Source organism: Schistocerca serialis, chromosome 2, assembly GCF_023864345.2.
Source record: "Schistocerca serialis cubense isolate TAMUIC-IGC-003099 chromosome 2, iqSchSeri2.2, whole genome shotgun sequence".
Classification (NCBI taxonomy): domain Eukaryota; kingdom Metazoa; phylum Arthropoda; class Insecta; order Orthoptera; family Acrididae; genus Schistocerca; species Schistocerca serialis.
The window spans coordinates 982741305-982768689 of NC_064639.1; the positions used below are offsets into that span (position 1 = coordinate 982741305).

At 37.9% G+C, this 27385-nt stretch overlaps 1 protein-coding gene across 3 annotated transcripts in view; it reads right to left on the reverse strand.

Annotated features, from left to right (window-relative positions):
* LOC126458406 (luc7-like protein 3) overlaps positions 1-27385 on the reverse strand; it is a 144102-nt gene that overhangs the window by 98000 nt on the left and 18717 nt on the right. For 2 of the 3 annotated variants that reach the window (XR_007585631.1, XM_050095421.1), the window contains exons 3-5: positions 18115-18321; positions 13877-14038; positions 1723-1901 (exon numbers count right to left, since the gene is read on the reverse strand). Coding sequence is in view for 2 of the 3 variants with exons in the window: in XM_050095421.1 (XP_049951378.1) it covers positions 1723-1901; positions 13877-14038; positions 18115-18321 (548 nt within the window). In the remaining variant the exon portion in view is untranslated. Of the gene's footprint in view, positions 1-1350; positions 1630-1722; positions 1902-13876; positions 14039-18114; positions 18322-27385 lie in introns of those variants that run through there. The other variant, XM_050095422.1, reaches the window with a different exon arrangement.

A 27385-nucleotide genomic window follows, 5' to 3' on the forward strand; every position in this document is an offset into this window, starting at 1 on the left:
GGCATTTAGTATCACCCAGGATTAATACAAATTTCTGGAACAGAATCTGGTAATTAAGATATCACACATGAATTGTTAATATAAGCAGCAGTTAATTTAAGTGCTTACATCAGTATACATAATTTTGTGAGTTTTCTAATTAGTACTAACAAGTAAATCCCCGATTCTTTAAAGAATCTCTCTCTCATGTATAGCTCAGCTCCAAATGTCCAATAACTTTACAAATGAGTCAGAGTCTTAAATATTCGACGTTATGCATATAAGTGACAAAAACTTTGAAATTATGCCATTAAACTTGTTGGAAGTCGCTAACTGCTCTCATTGTGAAACACTGGATGAAGAAAGTTGGGTAATTTACTCTCCATGTTAAGCAACAGCAAGTTTTTCATGCATCTCAATGTTTATCGCATCATATCTCCAGGATTGTGAATCACGCAATGATATATTGCAGGTATATTTGTATACTGTCTGCAAACTGTGTTGTGAATTTAGTCAGTAGTAAAGAAGTATTAATTAAAATGTCATATCTGATGCTGAAGTTTTACTGCATGAACAGCGAAAATGTAATAAGCAATAAACTTTTTCCTTTCATCGTTTCCTGGGGGTGTCAGAAAGACAAAGTTTCATTAAAATTTGAAATTATGTGTAAAGTTTGTTGCAAACTACTAAGCGATCCGATTCTTAAATACTGGGTGAAAAAAGTCCAGGTATTGTTACACTGTCTTAAAACTGTTTCTAACTGCAATACTTGTCTTATTGTGTTAAACTTCTAACAATACATAATACCTCTTAATGAGCAGTTTATGATAGTATTATGAATCTTTAAATTTGGTCAATAATTATGTGAAATGTTAAGAATAAAATTTTTGTTGCCCTTGGAAGCTGTCAGATACTCATCCTTCAGCTGGTTCTGGGATTCCGGGACAGTCACTTAGTAATATAATGTGTTTTATTTTCGTGCTGTTTTTTATGTGGAATTATCAAGTATTTTAGTGAACAAAAATTATGTCTATCTTCTAAGCATCTTTAATAGTTGTCTCGCTCTCAATTTGAGTGTCTCTTGGTTGCCAGATCACTGAAAATGTGAAACGTCATGTACGAGAAAATGGATTTATTTATTTATTTTTTTTTTTTTTAATTGTACAATTACAAAATTAGACTGAATAAGGGTTTGCACACATCACTTCAAAGACTGCTCAAGATCTTGTCATTTGTCCTTCTTAAACATGTTAAAGACTTAAAAATTTGGTTCAGAAATTATAGAAATAACAGATGATAAATTCTATCCAGAAAACACAAAGGTGAGGACAAAGATTCCAGAATATACAAAGTTTGTTTCTGCACAAAATTTTATAGGAAACACTGAACAGGAAAGTATAGGACGAAATATTCAAGCAGGTTTCAGTAAATGTACAAATACAAAGCAGAGTCAAGTTGCCAGGCAGCATGCTCCAAGTTTTATTATTAAAGGAAAACAAAAACTTCTGTCTGATCTTAGACAAAGTGTCACCATTACAATGACAAGAGGGAGATAGTCCCATGTGTTACGTATCAATGCAACACCTAGAACCACAACTGCAACTTTCATTTGTTTCAGTACACATAACTGTGCTTCCTCTTGACATTTACCTAGTACATGCAGAATAATAATCATTACACATGGGGAATTCTTTCATCTTTCAGATCAATACAGAAACAACAAATTATTAAATTACTACAAACCTGGATCTTCGAGAACGTGATCGTCTCTCTTCCTCTTCCCTCATTCTACGGTGTTCATCCCTTTCTCTGCCTCTTTCACGATTCCTTTTCCGTTCTTCTTCTTCCCTCAATCGATTCCGTTCTCTTCTTTCCTCTTCACGTTTCTTTTCTTTTTCCTCACGAGCTTTCTGACGTGCTGTCTGAAGCAACACACAATATTCAAATTACACAAAGAAAGTAGTGAAAATCCTTAGCTACTAGGTACCTGCCGTTGGCAGTATGAGTAACAAAATTAAAACTACCTATCAAAGATGCACATGAGACGCAACATAGTTGTTACCAGCATTATTTTATAATTCCAAATAAAAATGCAGTACAAACACAAAGATTCATGATGCTCATGAGCCACGGTTGGGTCCCTCTTTGAAAGCAAGCCCCACGCGCCTGGTGTATGTCACTTCTTGCGGCTTGGAGCTCATGGTGCCATGGTGTGTGGTGGAGCCATGATGGGCAGTGAGAAGCAGCAGCAGATTGGATGGCTAGTTGGTGTTCTGAAGTCGGACCGGGGGGTGGGGGGGGGGGGGGAGCCGCGCAGAGTCCGTGGGCAGTATGTGCCCTCTGGCTGAATCTGATGTGCCTTGGAGTGATTGGTAGCCTTCTAAATTTTTGCCTATTTAATAGTTGTGGACACGGGTGTTATCTATAGATGGAACATTTGTGTGGTCTTGGCAATTTGAATTTGCTGTTGGTTCCTTGGTGGAAATCATCTTATACAAGGAGCTTTCTGATCCGATAAATTGCTCGATTTGAGTAATGTTGCTCAACTTAATACCTTGTACATTGAAGGTCTCTGAGGGGAAAGATTAGTCTGAAGTGACAGGAGAAGAAACAGGAGTTTAAAGAGATAGGGGATCCAGTATTAGAATCAGAATTGAAAAGAGCTCTGGAGGACTTAAGATCAAATAAGGCAGAAGGGATAGATAACATTCCATCAGAATTTCTAAAATCATTAGGGCAAGTGGCAATAAAACAACTATTCACACTGATGTGTAGAAAGTATTAGTCCAGCAACATACCATCTGAGGTTTGGAAAAATATGTGGTGTCACCGCCAGACACCACACTTGCTAGGTGGTAGCCTTTAAATCGGCTGCGGTCCGTTAGTATACGTCGGACCCGCGTGTCGCCACTGTCAGTGATTGCAGACCGAGCGCCGCCACACGGCAGGTCTAGAGAGACTCCCCAGCACTCGCCCCAGTTGTACAGCCGACTTTGCTAGCGATGGTTCACTGACAAATTTCGCTCTCATTTGCCGAGACGATAGTTAGCATAGCCTTCAGCTACGTCATTTGCTACGACCTAGCAAGGCGCAATTATCATTTGCTATTTATCTTGTGATGCATGTACCGTCAGACCGATGTTTGCCAATTATGGATTGAAGTTAATTATTCCAAAAGCTACATACTTTTTTTACTAGACTGAACTCCTTTAACTGTTCCAGACCTCACGCAAGCCTGCGTGAGCTTAAATGCGTGCCTTTCGGCTATCTCATAGTGGCTTGGCTGTCTTGCCAAGTCACAACAAACTATCATCCATACAACTCCGAAGACTGCAAGAGCTGACAAGTGCATGAATTATCGCACAATCAGCTTAGTAACTCATGCATCCAAGTTGCTGACAAGAATAATATACAGAAGAACGGAAAAGAAAATTGAGGATGTGCTAGATGACAATCAGTTGGGCTTTAAAAAAGATAAAGGCACCAGAGAGGCAATTCTAACATTGCGGTTCATAATGGAAGCAAGACTAAAGAAAAATCAAGACATGTTCGTAGGATTTGTCGACCTGGAAAAAGCGTTCGACAAATTAAAATGGTGCGAGATGTTCGAAATTTTGAGAAAAGTAGGGGTAAGCTATAGGGTGAGATGGGTACTATACAGTACGTACAACAGCCAAGAGGGAATAATAAGAGAGGACAACTAAGAATGAAGTGCTCGGATTAACAAGGGTGTAAGACAGGGGTGTAGTCTTTCCCCCCTATTGTTCAATTGGTGTGCGGAAAAAGCAATGATGGAAATGAAAGAAAGGCTCAGGAGTGGAACTTTTCCCCCCCCTAAGGTAAGTCTTTCCGCTCCCGGGATTGGAATGACTCCTTACCCTCTCCCTTAAAACCCACATCCTTTCGTCTTTCCCTCTCCTTCCCTCTTTCCTGATGAGGCAACAGTTTGTTGCGAAAGCTTGAATTTTGTGTGTTTGTTTGTGTGTCTTTCGACCTGCCAGCACTTTCGTTTGGTAAGTCACATCATCTTTGGTTTTTGATAAATTTTTCCCACGTGGATTGTTTCCCTCTATTATATTAAACTTTTTATTATGGTGTTTTCACCAAGTCTGTGGTTTGTTATGTTGACATTGTAATATCAATAATTTTTTTAATAATATCAGGTGATTATTATGTGACATAACACTGTATGCAGTCTGCAGCTCCTCATTCTGTTACATTGTTTGCATCCTCAGACCTCTGTCTGCTTCCAGTTTCAATGATTCATGGTATTTGGATTGCCTAATGTAATTTCTTCAACATCGCATACCTGTTTACAGTTTTGTATGATGCAGGTCTTACTAAATGCTCAGTTTTCATCATGTGATATTGCAATTGGGTAATGTGACGGTTTTATTGCATATTATTGTACATGACTGTGTTTATTTTGCTTATGTGGTGTTTTTGACCAAATGATTAGTATCATGTGGCTACTGTATTACATAATATTGTATTGAAATGAAGTGAAAAAATTATACATTTGCATCTGCTTTTATTTTATTTCTTTTATTGTGATTTTAGTGCACATGTATTGCTCTGTGACTGTACTATAGTGTGCGCATATTTTGGAACTTGGTCTTAGACCTTGTTCTTTGACTTGTAGCTTCTTTGATTGACACTTGTGTGTTACCTAATGGATGTTGTTGCAACTGACTAGTGGTGCTTTGCATCTACTACTGTTACATAGTTCATTTTTCAATGTTTTTCGCTTGCTTAAGTCGGTATTATGGTGTGAAGTACCTTTTTCTGCTATTTGCAAGTCAGCTATGATGCCTTTTGTGGTTAAATGGCATGTATGACAAGTGAAGTTGTCACAATATTTTTTGTAAGTATGCTTAATTTTTCGGACTAATAATTCTCATGAAAATGTAATCTGTGTTGATATTCAGTTTTCACTTTGTTTCCATTTTTATGCCAGTACTGTGAAGATGATCAATGATCAAAACTGGTTGCGAATAAATATATTGTAAGACAGCTCAGTGTTTACCATGCATTTCTCCAAGTTGACAGTCGCCTGAAAAAATTTCAGTCCAATAGTCATATTCACCTCTTTGTGTTTCCAGTTCAAAAAATTATTATCGTTACAGAATATTATAAAAAATTCATTCCTATTGCTCCAAAAATGGTCTTAGAAGACCTGCCTGCCTGGTGTTAACTTTGAACCATCTTCCTTTAGTTTTTTACTCTTTCCATTATTTACATGATTATCTGCATTGTCTACATTACCACTGTAGTGACTGTCTGCTGTTACTTAGTGCTGAGTCACACATCTTTTGAGACTAGTTATTTAGTGAATAATTATGTGGTAACTTGAATGTACTGTTCCTGACAGATTAACATGAAGTTGTGAGATGCATCTCAGAAGCTGGTTTACTACTTTGCCGTTTCTCTTTTGGTGGCATTCAGTAGTTTGTTACTGGATGCATGTAGTCTAGTTTCGCTGTGTTGAGATAAAGGCAGGATTAAATTCAAGAGTATTATAGCTTGAGAGGAAGGCAACACAGTTAGCTTTAATTAGGAAAATAAGGTGATAAGGGAGTGTGGTGAATGAAATTTACAAAGGAAGGATTCTTCGTGGAGAATTCAATAAATTAATCACCTTAGTGTAACAGTAGCGTCTTTGGCTAGTAATCTGAATTATTCTGGGTTGAGCTGAAGCTGCTGGTTATATTTTAACTGACTCAACTACAATCATATCACCTGTTCGGTCTCTTAAGTTTTATATGTACTCTTTGCACTGCATCTCAAAGTATATTTTTAACGTCTTGCCAAAGTACTTGGACTTCAAGTATATACACGTGTTCCAGTATATCACACACATTAAATTTCTAATAAAACACATTGAACAACCACGAAATTTTACTGATATTTGGTTGTTGGAAAGTAAATCATCAGCAGTCATTGTCAATGCCAAGTGTTTCAGTTAGTCCAGATAGCCTGCATAAATAAAACACACAATTTTCTGAAAAAAATGGGTGGAATTTTTATGAAATGATTTATATAAAATTAAGAAATAAACTAGGTTAGATAAACATTTGGTCCATGTCATTCACTGTACATGATTTCAAGCATCATTCAGAGGCATGTGAAATGTTTCTCTAATATATTTTGTTTCTTTTATATAAATCATTTCACAAAATATATGATTTGTCTTTTCTTCCCCCTGCCCCCCCCCCCCCCCAGATTCATTCAAAAAAATGTGATAGTACTGACATCTCACTTGCCTTCCTAGCAGTCTTCTGTTTTTGTAATGTCCTAAATGTAGTACTTGATTTGAAGGAAGCCTTGTTGACAGTTAAATTTCAGTCCAGTGTCTCTGTTTGTGCACAAAATAACTAGGTGTTGAAGAAATGAACTTTTTGACTCTTCATTTACCTAGCTAGCAGCAACTGCTCATGAAATACTTCAGTTTTCTCCAAAATCAGTAATTAAGTTTCCCTTAATTACCTTGATTACTTTCAAGCATAAATTTTTGTTGCAAAATTACACCACATGCTCGTCACTTTGATACTTTGTTTGCACATTTCTCTCTTTTCATTTGGCTGTAAAAATTTAGACAAAGCACATTGTGCAATTCGTAGGGAATCTTGTCTTTGCTCTGCTCAAACCTTTGACTAAAACATTCCGTTTGTTAATCAGATGACAAAATGTCATCTTTGTGTACTTTCATTTGCAAAAAACATTTCAATATCTTGAACCATTTATGAAATATGATGATTTTTATAAACTTGTGATTCTTGATGCACATGGATGGAATTGGACACATCACGTGCGACCCATCTGCTACATATACAATTCAAAATCTCAAGAACTGAGAGAGATATCGTTCCATTCTCAACTTTAAATACAATTTCATTATCTTGGCTACGTTTCATAGGCAGATACGTATTACCTAAAATGAACAACATGCAAAGTCTACACTGTGCATTTTTAACTGTGCAAACTCTTAAAAATGTTGTGCAGTCCTTTACTTCGTTTTGAGCAGCACAGTAACTAAAATGAACAACAAAAAAATTCAATCCCATATTGAACAAAGATATCAAGATGTAAGATGATAAGTAGAATTTTTTCACTGAATACAAGGGTAATTTGAAAAGTTCTCGGAATCACCACGACAGGTCAGTGCTAGCACAAGTTGTTCACATGATATTCATTGGACTGTTGCCTGTAAGCATGTGCCACATCAGTGCTCGTGGAAGAGAGTGTCGGGGGTGATGTGGCTCTGTTGTTGCCGCATAGTGATTTGCGAAGATGGAAAAATCTGGATTCAAGCAGTGATTAAGTGCTTCGTAAAGAAAGATATGAAAGCAAAGGACATTCATACTAATTTCCAGAATACACTGGGGGACTCCGCTCCTTCACATTCAACTGTAGCCAAGTGGACAAATGAATTTAAATTTGGTCAGGAGATCTTAGATGATGATCCACACAGTGGCAGACAAAATGTGTCACCACTCCAGGAATCATTGCAAAAGTGCGCACGAAATGGTCATGGAGGATCACCGATTGAAAATGCGTGAAATTGTTCACGTTTGCCAGATGTCAACTGAGAGGGTATATCACATTTTAACTGTAGAATTATAAATGAAAAAATTATCTGCAAAATGGGTGGTGCAACTCTTGACGCTGGATCAAAAACGCATGAGAATGGACATATCAGACAGTGTTTGACCTGTTTTAGGAGAAATGAACAAGATTTTTTTGTGCCCAGAGACAAAACAACAGTCAAAGCAGTGGAAACATGCTGATTCTCCGCCACCAAAGAAAGCAAACTGGGCCACCAATTACTGGAGAATACTGCACTAACTTTGTGGACAAATTGCAACAAAAGATACATGGAAAAAGGTCAGGTTTAGCAAGGAAGAAAGTCATCTTCCATCAAGACAATGCGCTCCCACAAACGTGCTGTCACCGTGGCAAAATTACATGAACGGAGGTATGAATTGTTGCCACACCCGCCTTATTTACGTGATATGGCTCCATCAGAATTCCATCTCTTCTCAAAACTGAAAATTTTTCTTGTTGGATGAAGATTCACTTAAAACGAAGAATTGATAGCCGGGCATTAATCTACAAGGAGATTACATTGAAAAATTTAAAAAAGTTTCACTGATGTAAGTACTTTTTTCTATTCCATTCTGAGAACTTTTCAAACCACCCTCGTAGTTTCCTTGAAGTCAGATAAGTATTTCATAGCAGCTGGCATGTCTGCTCCAGCACTTTGTCGAGAAGACTCATAGCTGTTGCTCTCACTTTCGCATGTACTGCAGTGAAAAAATTCAAACATGTTTGACTTCAAACATCACGAGTTGCAGCGGAGGACAGGCAGCCCCACAGATGTCACTCATCTAGGTCACTTCCGTAACTATAAGTGTGGTTGTGTTTTGTTGTCTAAACCTGTTGCCTGCTGCCAGTTGCCTCTGTTGCTCACTTAGGACGTGGCATAAGGGTTACTGGGCAGCAGGATGCCCTTTGTAGTGATGGTCAAAGATATCAAATACATTGTGTATGTGATTGTTGACATAATTCCTACCATTTTAGCAACAATTTTGTTATTTGCATGTATTTAACCATATCTTATAAATGTATCTGCAGTGGTAAAATGACTGTCAATAGTTAGTCTGATGTCGTGGTCTTTTTTCTGATTATTTTCCATTCTGGTATTTGTTTGCATGGGAACATGGTCCCTACCATCATGCCCCCACACCCAAGATGTCATATGAATGTTTATTATTGTTGTTGTTGTTGTTGTTATTATTATTATTAGTATTCATTTTCCACGCCATAATGTGCTTTCTATGCATAGGTTTAAAATTTCTTCTTCTTTGCTCCAGGTGCTTGATTTTCAAGGGAGTGTGTTATTTACTGTGTGTGTTAATTTGCATGCATAAATCTGAATATCCTATTTTGAGTTCAAACCTCCTGCAGGCAAACAGAAAATTAAGTGGAAGGACTGGACAGAATTGAGTTTAAATCATTGTTTATTAAACCATACTTATTTAAGAAAAATAACTAAGAGATATAGAACCAATTAAAAGGATTACCTTTTCAGATTCATGAAATTACACACCTTAGTTTAATGATAATTTAAATAAGATAATATTTACAGACAAAAAGCTTTGTCCAACAGCTGTTTTTAGAACTCAGACTCAAAATTTCTACATTTAAGAACCACGACTAAGAAAACGTTTCAACAAATGAACAAATAATCAATATTTGGAAACAGGTGGCACTTTAAGACAACATACCAGGTTCAGAAGTATAAAATCGGAATTTAGTTGCAATAATTACACATCTGTTGTTTGAAATTGGTAAACAATATTTTATTCAAAATAATCCTCTCATCTCTCCGGCAGGCTATGAATGGCATGCAAAAATAAAACAGTTCTTTTGAAGCGAAGCAGTCAGCGAGCCACTTTCATACATTTTCATATGAATTGAAGTGCTGTTCAACGAGAGTGTGTCCCTGTGATGTAAATAGATGATAATCGGACAGAGCCAAGTCTGGAGAATAAGCCGCATGTCCTAGTATTTCCCAGACCCGTTTTGCTGTGTGTGATAGGGCGTTATCATGGAGCGCTTGCCTTTCCCATGTTTCGGCCATTTTTCACATAATGCTCAATTTAAATTGATCATTTGCTGTTATTAGCGACCAGTGTTAATGGTTTCACCAGCTCATAATAGGTGACCTCCTCCTGATCCCACCGAATACAGAGCATTGTCTTCTTTCCAAAGCGATTTGGTCTTGCAGTAGATGTTGATTGTTTGCCAGGATTCACACGATTTGCAAGACTTAGGATTCGCAAAATATATCCATTTTTCATCACCTGCCACTATTCAATGTAACTTGAGTGAAAGCAGCCCACAGGTAGCCAGTGATAGTGCATTCCATGAAGCCAATGTACAGAGGTGATATTAACAGCCATAATATGATGAGCTTGCAATGGGTCCAGGTCCAAGGCAATCAAAGCATGCCACAACAGTAGAAAATTGGAACAGACTAAGGGAGCGTCTAAATTCAACTGTCATTCTCAGTTAATATAATCCCATTACCACAGTACTTGTGCAGATCAACAGATACTTCAGATGATTCTCTTCAAAAACTTAGTCTAAGGTTAAACATGGTCACACTTGAAACAATATACAGCATTACCAAACTGTTGAATCCACTGCTGAACATTGGAAACTGAATTGCAATAACAAGTGTCTTTGGTTGCTATGTGTTACCTCAACACCTTCCAAGGTAACTTTTTTGTTGTGGTCACCAGTCATCCGACAGGGTTTGAAGCGGCCCGCCCCATATCCTCTCCTATGCTGAACTCTTCATCTCAGAGTCGCACTTGCAACCCACGTCCTCTGTTATTTGCTGGATATATTCCAATCTCTGTCTTCCTGTACAGTTTTTGCCCTCTACAGCTCCCTCTAGTACCATGGAAGTAATTCCCTGATGTCTAAGATGTCCTACTATCCTGTGCCGCCTCCTTGTCAGTGTTTTCTACATATTCCTTTCCTCTCCAACTCTGTGCAGAACCTCCTCATTCCTGACCTTATTAGTCCACTTAATTTTCAACATTCACCTGTAGTACCACATCTCAAATGCTTCGATTCTCTTCTGTTCTGGTTTTCCCATAGTCCGTGTTTCACTACCATACAATGCTGTGCTCCAGACATACTTTCTCAGAAATTTCCTCCTTAACTTAAGGCCTATGTTTGATACTAGTAGATTTATCTTGGCCCGGAATCCCCTTTCCGTCAGTCCTAGTCTGCTTTTGATGTCCTCCTTGCTCTGTCTGTCGTTTGTTATTTTGCTGCCTAAGTAACAGAATTCTTAACTTCATCCACTTCGTGACCATCAATCCTAATGTTAAGTTTCTCGCTGTTCTCATTTCTGCTGCTTCTCATTACTTTCATCTTTCATAGATTTGCTCTCAATCCATATTCTGTACTTTATTAGATTGCACATTACATTCAGCAGATTATGTAATTCTTCTTCACTTTCACTCAGGATAGCAATGTCATCAGTGAATCATATCATAAATATTAAATATGTCTGCTTGTGTCTGTATATGTGTGGATGTGTGTGTGTGTGTGTGTGTGTGTGTGTGTGTGTGTGTGTGTGTGTGTGTGTGTGGGCGCGCGCGCACGAGTGTATACCCGTCCTTTTTTCCCCCCTAAGGTAAGTCTTTCCGCTCCCAGGATTGGAATGACTCCTTACCCTCTCCCTTAAAACCCACATCCTTTCATCTTTCTCTCTCCTTCCCTCTTTCCTGATGAAGGTTGGTTGCGAAAGCTTGAATTTTGCGTGTAGGTTTGTGTTTGTTTGTGTGTCTACCGACCTGCCAGCACTTTCGTTTGGTAAGTCACATCATCTTTGTTTTTTGATAATAAAAAGTTTACGTAGACAATGTTAAAACAATATGAGAATCAATAACCACTAAACCCAGAGACCATAAAAACCAAACAACCAAAACAATTCCAAAGACAAGTCCATATAAGACCAGGATTAATCAGTGTTAGCAACAGACACCAAGGCTAAAGTCACTTCAAATGGTGTCATACAGGAACTGTAATTATTCATATTATTACAACATGTGTGACTTTACTGTCCATTCCTAACCAATTTTATTAAACAAATTTCCAGTAATCTGAACATGTCATGTGCTCAATACACCTTTCACAATCCAATTGCAGCAGTATGAATATCTAACAATGGATTTAACTATCAGTAAAGACCTACATGTATGTTATACCCGAACAAGCTAGCTGTGGAATTATTTCTGCTTTACAAAAGTGTAAGAATTTAAAGGAACAGGGGGGGGCGAGGGGGGGGGGGGGGAGAGAATTTCAGGGATCGGAGTAACATTTGCTGTAGCTGTATGTCTCCATGGTCTGTCCCATAGTATACATATTGTTTAATATTTGTACCATGTGTGCAGACCAATTATAAAGAAAAATACAAGATCCATACGAAAATTAGCTAAAACTGTTTCAACAACATGGAAAATGTAAAGGTATAAAAAGAGGTAGGGGTGGTGGGGGGAGGGGGAGGTTAGTGGTGTGAAGCATATAAAAGCCCTGAATCTATGGCATCACCAATAGTATGTATACTATATTAGAGAAGGAAAGTTGCTACTCACCATATAGAGGAGATGCTGAGTCGCAATAGGCACAACAAAAAGATTCACGCAATTATAGCTTTTGGCCATTAAGGCCTTTGTCAGCGATAGACACACAAACACACACGCACACACTCTTGCACACAAACGCAACTTGCACACAAGTCTACAGTCTCAGATACCTGAAACCACACTTCTTATCTGAGACTGCAAGTAGTGTGTGTGTGTGTGTGTGTGTGTGTGTGTGTGTGTGTGTGTGTGTGTGTTTTGCTGACAAAGGCCTTAATGGCCGAAAGCTTTAATGGTATGAATCTTTTTGTTGTGCCTATCACGACTCAGCATCTCTGCTATATGGTGAGTAGCAACTTTTCTTCTCTAATATTGTTACATCCCATCCTGGATTTTCCATTGATAGTATGTATACTGTTAATCATGTACAACATGCATGTGGAACCATTCTACTATTAGGTCCCTAGTAATAGAAAAGGATGTCTGAGTAGAAACTGGTGTCAGCCACACTAATGATGTGAAAAGGGGGTCGGGTCATGTCACTTAACAAAAATTTATGGAACGTATAAATGTAACAAATTAACAAATCTGGGGCGGGGGCAGGGTCTAGTGTATGAGAAGTCAAGTACCCTCCAAAGAGCTATGTTTTAACTTTACTGAGTAAAATTATAACATTGCCAATGATAAACCATAAAAACATTGGACGCCAATAATAAACCACATATCATTAATATGAGGTATGCATACATTTGCATATGCACTAATAGCTATTTATGCATAGATATACCATCAACACAGTATTGATCAAAACATGTATAGAGGGTGAAGGGGGAGGGGGAAGGAATATAATTTAAAGATAAACTTATATTTGGGTCATTGTCTTACTCTAGCTAGTCATAAGTCAAATATTTGTCTTGTTCTTGTGTATTTGTATTTGTATTTCTAAATTATGTACTGTTTTGGCCCTGCAGCCACTGCTTAGGGAAACAGCTTTCTGTGTTCAATTCTGTCTTGAGGCTGTTTTCTTCTAAGTACAGTCATAAAATACATGTTTTTGTGGGGTGGGGCGGCACAATGAGTTTTCTACTCTTACATCTGGGTATTTGGGTTTTCTGTGAATGGCAAACTCACAAATTATGGAATAAAAAATTTGGTACAAGGGTAGTACAGGTACAACAACAAAAATTACAAATAACCATATGTTTGCGTTTGCTGGCCAGTTACCATTAGGCTTTTCATAGGCACAAACCAGAAACATTGTTACAGGTGACAAGAAATGGTGCCTTTATGCAAACTTAAAGAAGAGGAAAGAAAAGCTTTGCCTATCAAAAAAAGCAACACCCCCTGTGAAGGGTGATGAATACCCTAAAAAAATTGTGCTTTTAGTGGAACCAAACTGGCATTCTTGATCACAGAAATTGCTATCAAGAAATGAAATGAAAAAACTGCTGATGTACTGAATAGGCACTCACTGTTACTTTTGAAAATAGAACACACAGTAACCTGTGTTGTTAGCACTGTAAAAATGGCATGAACTTATGTACTGATCCAATGCAAGGACACACCTCAAAGTCATGAATTTTTTATGAGTGTAGTTCACATATTTCCGCATGTGATGGTAAAGTATGACAACAGGAATGTTTAGAGTGAGTGCACACAAAAATCCATGATGTATATTCACTTGAAACCAAGTTATCGGTTATGATATATGCTGTTACTGTCTAGGAACTCACCATAAGTTCATCCAATGCAGATTTAAGCTTTGCGTAACCAACATGTTGCTTCCCCATCAGATGATCATCAATTCGTTGTTGTGCATCTCCAACAATTAAAAATGCACCACAGACATCACAGACTTCCATCTGTTTCTCTTGTGAAGCTGCCAGTTCAGCTGTCTGCAAGCATTATAAACATATACTCTGTGTTACATATCTATTAGATTCCCATGAGCAGCTGATTTAGAGATGGTTTCTACAACAGAGAAAGGATGGTCATGTGGCAACATATGGAAATAGTTCTGTGTGGCAGATCTCGTGTAAGTGGTGTGGAGGGTAAAGGATGGATAAGAGGTGTGCAATTGTAATGGATTAATTGACAAAAGGAGAAAATGTAAAAATGAAGTAGATGAAAGCAAATATAAATGTCTAAAAATGAGATTAGCACAAAATGGAAAATGGCTAAGCACGAATAGCTAGAGGAGGAATGCAAGGCTGTAGAAACATGCTGAACGGATATCAAGGGCTCAGATGGCATACTAGTACTAAGCAAAGAAGGGAAAGCTAAAAGGTGAAAAGAATATATAGAAGATGAATGCAATGCAAACAAATCTGAGGAAATGGCTCTGAGCACTATGGGACTTAACATCTGAGGTCATCAGTCCCCTAGAACTTAGAACTAATTAAACCTAACTAACCTAAGGACATCACACACATCCATGCCCGAGGCAGGATTCGAACCTGCGACCGTAGCAGTCGCGCAGTTCTGGACTACAGCGCCTAGAACCGCTTGACAAATCTGAGGACAATATCATAGAAAGAGAAGAGTAAGAAAGTAAAGATGATATGGGATATATGATACTGTGAGAAGAATTTGATGGTGCACTGAAAGACTTAGATGGAAACGAGGTCCCTGGAGTAGACATTTCCTCAGAATTATTAAGATCTCTGGGACAGCCAGCCACTTTTTCACGTGGTATGCAATATATAAGAGGAAGAATTCCAATTCTGAAGTAGACCTGTTCACACTAACAAACCACCATGCTTGCAAACTACTGACTTAAGTTATTTACATGGGCAAGCAAAAGCTGGGAGATGATCTAAGAGAAGACTAGTTTGGGGTCCAGAAAAATACGCAAAACACAAGGCAATACAGATCTTACACATTTTCTTAGAAGACAGGCTGAATAAAGGCAAACTTATGTTTATAGCATTTGAAGATTCAGAGAAAGCTTCTGATAATGGTGACTTGACTACATTCTGAAACTCTGAAGGTAGCGGGAATAAAATACAGAGAGCAAAATGTTATTTTCAATTTGTACAGAAACCAGACTGCAGTTACAAGAGTCAAACGACATGAAAGGGGAACAGTTGTTAAGAACTGAAACACACATGTTCTATGCCAAGTACTTTGAAACGTATTTATTCACCGAGATAAGAAAGGAACTCTTCCACAGCAGTTAGAGATCAGCAGCATGAAAGAAAACTCAAGCATCATGCATATACACATCTACAGCACCTGGCGAGTGGCATAGCAGGATGTGAATACAATCCATAGCAGCAAAAAGTTAATTTACTTGGTATAGAACTCTCAATTTCCATAAAATAGGCAACAGTTCAATTCGACGTGCTGACACTTAAAAAAACAGTTGATACCAAAAGTCACTTATGCTGTCACCAGCTTTTCTGTGGCATGCTGCTATTGGTAATGGTTCGTGTGATCGATCACGAGAAGCCAACACGACAAATCGTGTTCAGAAGCAGATAATCAATGATATTTTCCTTCGTAACTTCCTTTGCTTCATAAATATATTTAGCTATTATTTTGTTCACTTGTAGCAATTTAAGCTTTGCTAATAAGACAGAATGTAGCCAAAACCTTGGAACATGATTACTTTTCGAAGGTAATAGACAAATATGCCTCAACGAAATACGATGAATCCCAAGACAACTGTTGTTAACCAATGAGAGTGCTCATTCAGAAATAAAATAGGGTATTTCGTTCTGTTAAGTTGTAAATGGACAAGATCATCAAATTTTCAGTAAAATCAGAAATAAGAAATACATGCAGTTTACTGCCAATACGAAAGCTTATCTCAACCTATGCTATCCAGCAATGTATTATGGTAGTCAAATTTTGTGTTGAGATTTGTTTGCTTCGCCAAGTCACAACCAAATTGTCATAGTCCAACCTAACCTAGACCTTGGACTGTACTAGTCAATTAACATAACTTTAAGATGTGCTGCTACTCTCAAGTTAATCATTATCTTGGAAATCTAGACATTTGCAAAGAAAACATTACTGTTAAAATCAACAAAATGGCAGTGTGACTAATTGAAGTAGTGATTACAAAAAACAAATTTTCCAGTACAGTCAGAAGCGCATGTTTGTTTCTTTTGGGAACAAGTTATAAGACACACACACCCACACACACACACACACATGACCACAGTCTGTGGCAGCTGAAGTCACACTGCGAGCAGCAGCAGCAGTGCGTGATGAGAGAGGCAACTGGGTGGAGGTTAAGGAGGAGACTAGGGTGGGAAGGGGGAGGGATAGCAGGGTAATGACGGGGGACGGTGAGTGCTGCTCGAGAGCATGCAGGGATGAGGTGCAGGGAGGGTGGGCAGCTAAGTGCAGTCAGGAGCTTAGACAGAGGGTGGGGGAGAGGTGGGGGGGAGGGGGGGATAGCAGGAAAGAAGTAAAAAGAGCGTGGGTGGAATCGAGGACTGAGTAGTGCTGGAATGGGAACAGAGCAGGGACTGATGGGTGAGGACAATGACTAATGAAGATCGAGGCCACAAGTGTTACAGGAACTGTGCAGGTGGGAACTCTCCCTGCAATATATCCTACTTTTCTGTAACCCTCCTGACCTCAATTTTGATACTCATAGTCCTCACCCATCAGCCCCATTCCTTTCCTCATTCCAGCACTACACAGCCCTATATTCCACCCACACACTTTTTACCTCGCTCGTTTCCTGCCCCCCCCCCCCCCTCCCCCACCACTCCTCTGCTTTCCATCTAAGCTCCCAAATGCACCTAGCTGCCCACCCTCCCTCACCTCATCCCTGTACACTCCCCCACCCCTACTCTGCTATCCCTCCTCCCCCTTGCCCCCACCCATCATGCACTGGTGCTGCTGCTAGCAGTGTGGCTTCAGCTGCCACAGACTGTGGTCATGCACGGGCGAGTGTGTGTGTGTGTGTGTGTGTTCCATTTTTGACAAAGGCCTCGTTGGTCAAAAGCTGTATTTGCGACAGTCTATCTACGACTCGGCATCTCTGCTTATGCTGAGTAGCAACTGTCCTTTTTATATTATTGTTAAAACCCATTCTGGATTTTCCATTGTCTAAATTCTTTGTTTAGTAATAAGACCTTACTCAAACTGCCATTCTACAATTTTATCTCGACAAATTAAATCAACTCTGTTGGAATACAAAACAATATCACCAAACTTCCTGAAATTTTCTGAGAAACATGCAACACAAAAAATATATAAAAATCAGTAACCAACCTTAACATTCTAGATAACCAGATGAATGGAAGTTACTGCTCTTCATTTCAAAAATAAGAACATATTAGATCCAGTGATTCCCACTGGCTACTGCGTACTGTCACGTGACTAAGAGCTATCTCAAGGCATTGCCAGCAACATCTGTCAGCACTGTTACGTGCACTTTAGCCCATATTTCCTTGTTATGGACAACAAGGTCCAGAATCAAACAGCTTTACAAGGAAGATTACAAAATAAGAGTATCACTTAAGAACCACAGTCAGCATGCTTTACGGAATTTAATCCTATTGGACGTATCTACTATTTACCTTACAGACTGATTGCAGTTAGATCATCACCTTCCACCACTATTCTGGGACCTGTGTCATCTCAGGACATGAGTTATACAGACATGAGAATGTGAAAGTATGTCATTCTATATGTGATACCAAAGTGATTAACCGCTTATCTTTATATACTGCCTGACCTCGTATAAACACACCTAAAGACCGGTATATGTTTCAAGCAATTAAATCGAGTTAATATACAAAATAGCAAAATATTCTCTGTTGCACATCCATGTATAATTGTTTGTAAAATTCAACAGAGCCCTTAGGTAAAATATATCAGTACATGCTTGTTATTAATATTTTTTGTAAGTTAAGCAACAGAGTAATAATGTATTTCTCCAGTTGCTAACCAGACTTGGGGAGATTTACCAGGAATTTTTTGAACCATGTTTAATTTGTATTTCACTTACTTGCTGCCAATGACTATTTTCATTGGTTCCTCTTAACTGCTCACGTTCTTCTTTTAGCTGATCACATAGCTTCATAAGTCCTTGTGCTTGTTCAACATTTCCCTGAATACCCATTTGTTCTGCTTCACTTACAAGACCATTGATTTTTTCAGTGAGGAATGCAATCTGCTCTTCATTGCGTTGAGTTTGAGCCGGTGACAAGGACACCTGCAACGGAAGAGTAATGTTATATAAGAAATTTATATATAAAAAGTTTTACGTGTGGATGAAAACAGTAAAAATAAAGCAGCCAGCAAGACCTACACAATGTAGAGGTAAAAATCTTAACACTTAAAAGAACCAGAGCATTTTAATTGTATTATATGGAAAATTCATTCTACAAAACAAAAAACTATGAGAATTGCTGGACAATATTCACCTTTAGAAAATGGAATTTAAGTACTGCCAATAGCTGCACATAAAAATTCAAAACAGTATCCTAGCTTTCAGAACCAATAATTCATTCCCTGGGGAGGTGAAGTGTGTAAACTAGGGAAGGTTGAAAAGGATGCACAGATCACTCAGACCCCAGAATAAGAGGGACCTATCTGTTAAGAGGGTAAGGGGATACAAGATAAATAGGGGTTCCTCCTCTCCCAGAGTTCTTCCCCCCAGCCCCCCAGCCCCCCACCTCCCCTTTTGCTCAGATCCTGTGTAGCCGTCTCTGGTCATGAAAGGCAGTGAAATATTTTATTCAAGAAAGTGGAAAAGCGATATGGTCCAACTATTTCTCATCAAATCACTACCATCTTGAACTGGTTACTGATGACACTGTTAGGATATCTGCAATGCCACATAGATTGAGAAGGCCTGTGCGCTGCCTGTGAACAGCAAGATGGGTATGCCAAGAGTAGTCGTAACAAAAGGAAGCAACTCGTGTTGTGCTGAGAAACTGAGCATAGGGATGCGTGACTGCTGCACAATGTAGCCTTTTACAATGCTTTTAATTTTATTTCTGTGGTACACAGCACTTATTTCTGTTAGGGAGAGACAAATGCCTTACAGATATTGTGTGACCATGTGCAAAGGCGGCCTGAGAGAAAATTTTTATGAAGTTGATAATGTGAAGCATAACCTCAAATTTATACGATCCCTAGCACTTACTGTGTTAATGTTTTGGCAGTGTGTTACTGATTTGGAGCACTGCATATTTGTGGTTTATTACTATGTGAAACGAGCCACTCATATAAATCCAATAAGGCATTGTGTTTAGCAGTTTTAAATATTTAAGTCTGTCAGCTCTTCAGCATGTCTACCATGCAGTTGGCTTTGTCAACTGTGATTTTGAGGCATTCAGGGAAAGTACTATCATCAATAATTTTATCAACAATTCAACAAGACAGAGCACTGACATTCTAATTTCCACAATTACACATTTTAGAACATTGTTGTTGAGCCCATGACAGTCCTCTGTTCTGGAGCAGTTCAGCTTGTTTACAGAGCAGATAAGGTCTGTAGCACCAATTCTTCTCTAAGTGAATCTTTTATCAGTTTTACTCTGTGACTGCAGAGGAGACCACCCCCCCCCCCCCCAAAAAAAAAAAAAAAAAAAAAAAAAAAAAAAGAAAAAAGAAAAAGAAAACCACATGTATCGCCGCTTTGTGATACAAGGGAACTTTCAGAATTCACAAAATACTCATTGAGAGTCTTACAGTTGATTGAGATAGTGATCTCCTCCTTTCCCATGTTTATTTCACTTGTTACCACATTCTAGGTGCTTTACAGTTATTTTTCAGATTTAAAGTACTGTTCATCAGCTTTGATTCTTGCTGCTTTAATTTTTGATATGTGGGTTTTTCTTAAGCTTATAGAGCTTTTCTTGTTCTTTCAACTGTCAGCAGTTATGTCCTTCAGCATGAGTAAAATATCCTCATTTTACTACGTTGCAGTGTATACCATTTTTTTGTATTGTGGTTTGTGACTATCACAAGTTTTGCATCTTTTAGAAACAAGAGGGCAGTTACTGCCTAGTGTGTTTCATGATGGAAATGAACGTAAAGAAGCATTCATTACCCTCTTTCTCACTGGTTAGTCTATTGGGCAACTCAATTAGTTAAAAGTAATTTCTCATTTTTTCAGTGTCCCCTTCTTTGAGAACTATGTATATATAGCTGACATCTTGGAATTGTCAGTAAGCAGGTTTCCAGTTTTGAGCCATATGCCAGAATGGTCAGGTATGCCTAATTTGATGGTGTCACATTCTACTTAATTTCTACACACATTGCTAATTGTTAAGGCACACTCCCTTCCTAGTCAATTTTTCATTTCGGCAGTAGAAATTTATTGACCTTAACACATTTAGGAAACATCACATTTTTTTCTCTTTACTCTTATTTCTGGGTTAATATATCCTGTGACAAAAATTCTATAACGCTTGTATTTGGAACTGATTAAAATTAAAGTGGAGAACTTTTTGCGAATGTTTCCTCATCAGACACTTCTGAGTGCACAGTGCCATAGCAGAGGCTTCAAAAACAAATTGTTGTCACTGAACAACCAAATTATACAACCAAGCCTATTTCTTTTCTTTATTCCAGTGTTCATTCAAACATAGAATGCTGTTCATGATTTCATTCAGCCAGTACTGGAGATCAGTAACTTAACTCCTTAAGGACTGCACATTCATATGTAACAAAATTAGCTTATTTATGCTGCAGGGAAGTACAGTGTTTACACTGGGTCTATTTTGTTCATTAGTTTTAATGTCTCTTTTTTACTTCATTCTGATGCCCTTTGTTATGACCGAGACCAATTTATCTCTGGCTTGATCAGTCTTATACATTCCATGATCAGGTACTAGGGGTGAGGATGTGTTCTTACTTGCTAGAGCAGGTTGATTTATTGTTTTCCACGTTAAGTTTTTTTGGGTCTGTTTTTATGAATGAACTGCTCTCAGAAAGAATATGGTAATTACAGTGCTCAATATATTGCAAAAAAGGAATAAGGATTTCAACCTGCTTTTTGAATAGTGGGACTTAGGAAAGAGCAGTTAGCCTAATACGAATGGTCAGACACTGAATTCGTTATGGTAACTCAGCTAACAGTTCATAAATTAGCCTCATACGAATGGTCAGACACTGAATTCATTATGGTAACTCAGCTAACAGTTCATAAACACATATCAGAAAAATTTATAAAATGTAATATTTAACATTTACAAATATGTTAGTTTCTCAAGCACTATTTTACAATAGTCCTTCAGTAATATTAGATAGTCTTCATTATGATTGTGATAATCTGATCTCCATAGTTATCATGTGGGTTACTGGTTATAGGTGCATGAACAATATTTTCACCCTACTGAAAGTATAAGAACATCTCAAGATAACAGTAGAAATACAGAAGTTCCTCACACACTCACCAGACCAAGTCTGCTTTCAACAGCAGTTCCATCTGTTTTTCCAAACTGCCCTCACTATTTGAGAAAACCTGGAAGCTACAGATTTGGTCCTGAGGTGAAGAGACAGAAATGTGAAGAGCGAAATATTTAGGCATATAAGAACAAGTCTTTCCTTCTCATCCTGTGCAGTAAGTCTCCCCTGACCCGCAGTTCTGGGCGGCTTTTCCGAGATCTACCCCTTTTCCTAGACCTCTCCATTCCTTTTCCTTCATCCCACTTCCTTCCCCTTCAACCCTTTGTCTGAAGAACGAGTCACTGGCTCCGAAAGCTTGCCTAATTACAACCCACTTTTATATGCATGTTCTGCCACCACATGGTGAGTAGATTTTTTATCTATACAATTAAATTAAAATATTTAGGCTGCTGTTCAGCAGAGTATGAAGGAAAGTGTGTGAGTTAAGGCCAAATTGTCAATGTTAAAATTATCTGACTTCTGGAGTATTATTACAAAACCTACCTCTGTATTGTTTGCTAACATTCAAACTGTTCCTGTGATAAAATATCCTGTTCTTGTTAGTGAAACCCTTGATGTATCAGTATTTGTTTTGAACAAGCAAACAAACAAGTTAGGTCTAAACAGTGAAGAGTTTTTAACACGGGTTTCAAGCATCGTTGAATTAGGTAATCTTTTGTGAGGAAAAAGCTGACATGCAGATTAATGCAGCAAATAATATTGAGTAAATTTTGAGTTGTGTGTGTGAAATAATGCAGACATTTCAATTATTTGAGTATGAAAAGAGCAAAAATATACACTTAACCACTGAACAGTTGAAGTTACTATCATCAATGGATCTTGCATATACTCCTTCATTCGTGACATTTTCTTGTTTATCTTACAGCATTTCTCCATGTGCTTATAGGTTTAATAGGGATTATGGTTTTTTTGTAGGCCCTCATCCATCAACAATTCAAGGAGTGTTTTCTAGTATTAACTTAGGTCCCCAGAAAGAGTAATCATATATATTGGGTCTTGAAGACACATGATTCAAATTATTGTCTGTAATTTCAGATAATAATTCTGTTAATAGAAAGGCAATGTCATCATTTTCAAATCCCCCTTCAGTCTCTTATGTATATAACCATCCCGAAGATTTAACAAGACCTTTGTTTTTTGTAACCATCCCTGTACACATTATGAAGTGCGCCTGACATAACTGGTTAAAGCAAAAAATAATTCTTGTACGATTTATCCCACAATGCATGCAATATGACTGACTACTGAATGAAGCTGTATGACCTTGAACATGAAAAACTGGCAAACCATTGTTATGGTCTGACTTTGAAAGCAATGAGACTGAATAATTTTGAAAAACAAAATTCTAAACTAGCTCTGCAAATTTTCAGTGATGTCACAGCTAATGCCCTTCAAACCCTGGGTTCAAAACGCTTCTTACATCACTGTGCAGAAACACCAAATTACATTGGTTTGTTTGTCAAATGGTGGAAAACAGCTAATGTGAAAACATTTAAAGGTAACAGATTAAATGATGAATTCATGTGCCCTATAAAACAATGTTCAGCAGCTGTCCCAGAGTATGCATATCTTAATGGAATGTTAGAAAGGCTAAGTATACGGGAAAAAGTAAACATTCGATATCATGAGGGCTTACTAAACAAAAGAAACATAATCAGCATTAATCCAAACAACACAGGCTTTTATATAATTCTTGAAGAGAGATTTGGAAAGTATAGGCAATTATGTGAAGGTCAGTACGTCAGCATCAGGCAGGTGTACAAAGTAGAAAAGAAGCTTCACTTACACTCTGTAATTGGGCTAAATTTAAAATCGACTGTTTTTGGTGAGATCAGCGTACAATCTATACAGGATATTTTCTCTGAGGCATGAACTATTGGCATTGAGATTCATTCCCTGTATGATGAAATTGTAGTTAATTCATCAGAAATTTCTGAAAATTGCACTGAAGATTTGCCTATTCTGACATATATAGCAAGTTATTGATGCTACTCTGTTTTGAAACATACAAAATGTGAGTTTTGTGTCATGTTCTGGTGTTAGATAACATTTCAGATGAACAAGAAATGTATTCCCTTGTACAGAATATGAGCAGAGGAAAACTACTCATTCCTTGCTCTCAAGCTACCAGTGTCGTCGTCACTGCTTTCCTGACAGTTACAAAATTGCGTGATAAATTTGAAAGAGAGTTTCTTAAAGCACCAAAACATAGAGAACTGGTTTCAAACATGGTTTGGAATTCAGTCTTAGCGAATGAACTGTATCGGGAAAGAGAATGAGGTAGCCAGAGTGCTCAAGCTTTTTTGCAAAAAAAAAAAAAAAAACAATATTACTAGAAAGAGGAATTAAAGCATTTTGAAGGATGCTGTCCCTGGAAAGAAAAAAGTGAAAGTACATGAAGAATCAAGCTTTAATTTTACAGAGCGTGCAGAAATTATGTGGTGGAATATAGTTGCAATACACACTGTGCATGTAAGTTGTAACAATATTGTTATTCATTATTACCCTGTATTCCTCATTACTACAAATAATAAAGCTATTACGTTTTCTAAAAGAAAAGAAAAAAAGACTGAATAATGGGTCAGTCCATGCGAAATCAACCAATGGTGTGATTCTTTCCTTCTTTACATTATGTTCACATTTGCTCCAGCTATAATTACTTTCACATTTTGATGAACTGTACAAATGCAAACAGTATGAGTCCCACTAGCTCCAGCTGTAATACAATTGTTTGGCCTTAATACAGCCAATTTTGTACATTTCTCTCCGGTTTCTTAAAGCTAATCTGTTTTGAACATACATACGCTTTCCATCGCCAGCTTTTCCCATAGAAATGTAATCCTGTTTGTCAGGCATTCACCTGCTACTATTATCATTACAATAAAACTCTTTCACTAGCAGAACTGATTTAGCAGACAAGGTCTATCCAGGCTTAGGATACAGAGTAGAGTGTATGCTCTTTTCTTCCACTTTGTTTTCCTTGCCACCTAGTTGCTTACTCCAAACTCTTTCTAAATGAGTGTACTGCCTACTTTGGTTAGGGAAATCAGCACTAAAAACTTTTCACTTCTATTAGAAATGCGAAACTTGTCTTTAAAATAGTCAATAGTTTCTGGTTGTGTGCCATAATAGTCACATATTTTCTAATTTTCACCTGTTTCTCCCTGTAAGAAGGTTCACTTAATTTCAAATTAATTTAATCAGCTTTATCTTTGCATTATTTCTTTGAGCTGATACATTTCTTTATTACTGAGGATTTTCATACTGAATCCAACGAGTGGTTCAATTAATGCAAGCCTTCTTCAGCATTAACAAATTCAAGATCATAAGACGTGCTACAACTCAGTTGTACCTTTCCGTAAGATTTCAGTGATCAGCAACTCACTTTTCTTTCACTGATAAGTTCCATCTACATAAAGTGCAGATTTTCATTCTTTCTTCAGTATTCCAGATCAGGTCAATCATTCAGTCTCCGTTTCTTTTTAAGGGATTGCAACAAGATTTTCACCACTTTTTATTCAAAGTGTATGTTCTTATGAAATCAAAGGAAGATAAATCATAAGCATCAAAAAGATGAAACCCAAAAGGGGTACAAAAATGTAAAATTCATTAGTTTAAATTAAATTAATGCATTAACTATGAATCAATAATTTTTTGAAATACCATTACACGAACCCAGTAATGCATGCCAGTGAAGTTTGGTCCTCGAGCCCTCAGACTGTAATGACTCTCATTGCATTTTGTGTAAAATGGCACTACTACTATTTCAGAAAGGTTGCTACACATAAGCTTGACTCGTGCACCATGTGTTGCACTCCGGCAACCAGCTCCTCTTTCCCCCTCCAATGCTTTGTTAATTTTGTTTCAAGAATTGATCTCTATTTAAGTTCATTGGAAAGTTAATTGGAAAGTTTTGTTTAATTATTGTTTATTGGTTGTACTTATGTTAGTTGTAATTCATTAATTGTAAAACAAACAGCTTTAGACACTGATCTGACATCCACTGAAGACACATTGCAAATACGCTGAAATGGGTCTGTGTGCATAACTAAAATAAAAAGTACTTAATGTGCAGTTTGCAGAAGGCTGCTACAAAACTGGCGCAATGAGAAAATTTTTAATATCATTTTAACTTTAGTTTCATGAACCAGTCTGCAAAAGTTGTATACAGATGGCAAAGCAAATTTCAGTAAAATTAAATTTTATTTCAGTATGATCCCGTTGGAATACTATCAAGAGATTAAGCACACACATTATACACTGAAGAGCCAAAGAAACTGGTAGAACTGCCTAATATCATGTAAGGCCCTCGCAAGCATACAGAAATGCCACAACACGATGTGGAATGGACTCTACTGATATCTGTAGTGGTGTTGGAAGGAACTGACACCATGAATCCTGCAGGGCTGTCCACAAATCTGTAAGTAGAAGGGGATGGAGATCTCTTCTGAACAGCACACTGTAAGGCATCCCAGTTATGCTCAATAGCGTTCACGTCTAGGGAGTCTGGGGGCCAGCGGAAGTATTTAAATTCAGAAGAGTGTTCCTGGAGCCACTCTGTAGGGATTCTGGATGTGTGGGATGTTGCATCATTCTGCTGCAATTGCCCAAGTCCATTGGAATGCACAGTGAACATGAATGGACACAGATGATCAGACAGGAAGCTTATGCACATGTCATCTGTCAGAGTCGTATCTAAACTTACCAGGGGTCCCATATCACTCCAACTGCTCATGCCCCACACCACTACAGAGCCTCCAACAGCTTAAACAGTCCACTACTGACATGCAGGGTCCATGGATTCGTGAGGTTGTCTCCATATCTGTACATGTCCATCCACTCTAGACAATTTGAAATGAGACTCGCCCGACCAGACAACATGTTTAATGTCATGAACAGTCCAATTTCGGTGTTGCCGGGCCCAGGGGAGGCATAAAGCTTTGTAACAAGGGAACACAAGATGGGGCTTCGGCATTGAACGGTTCGCATGGTGACAACTGCTGATGGCCCAGCATTGAAACCTGCAGCAGTTAGCAGAAGGGTTGCACTTCTGTCACGTTGAATGATTCTCTTCAGTAGTCATTGGTCCCATTCTTGCAGGTTTTTTTCCAGCCTTAGCAATGTCGGAAATTTGATGTTTTAGCAGATCCCTGATATCCGCGGTACACTTGTGAAATGGTTGTACAGGAAAATCCCCACTTCATTGCTACTTCAGAGATGCTGTGTCCCATTGCTCGTGCACCAACTATAACACCACGTTCAAACTCACTTAGATCTTGATAACCTGCCATTGTAGCAGCAGTAACTGATCTAACAATTCCGCCAGACACTTGTCTTATATAGGAGTTTCTGACTGCAGTGACATTTTCTGCTTGTTTATGTATCTCTGTATTTGAATAAGCATGCCTATACCAGTTTCTTTGGTGCTTCAGTATAGGTAGTGTATAAGCAACTTTCTTTTCGAGACAAAACAAATTTATAATTTTGAAATTTTAAGAATTAAAAAACATGTTTTGGAAAATTCAATGTTTTCTGAATCTAGTAAGTAGGCTACATTTTTAAACATGAGAAGAAACTGAATAAAGTACAACAAATTTCAGTTCTGTAACTCAAATAGTTTTATGGATGTGAGTTGCATTTGCAGAGTGTGTGTGTGTGTGTGTGTGTGTGTGTGTGTGTGTGTGTCTACATCTATTGCTGACAAAAGCCTTGATGGCTGGAAGCTTTATCTATGACAGTCTTTTTGTTCTGCCTATCTGCAACTTAGCATCTCTGCTGTACGGTAAGTAGCAACTTTCCTTTACATAATATTATTACATTCCATTCTGGATTTTCCAGTGTTATGTGATTATGTTTTT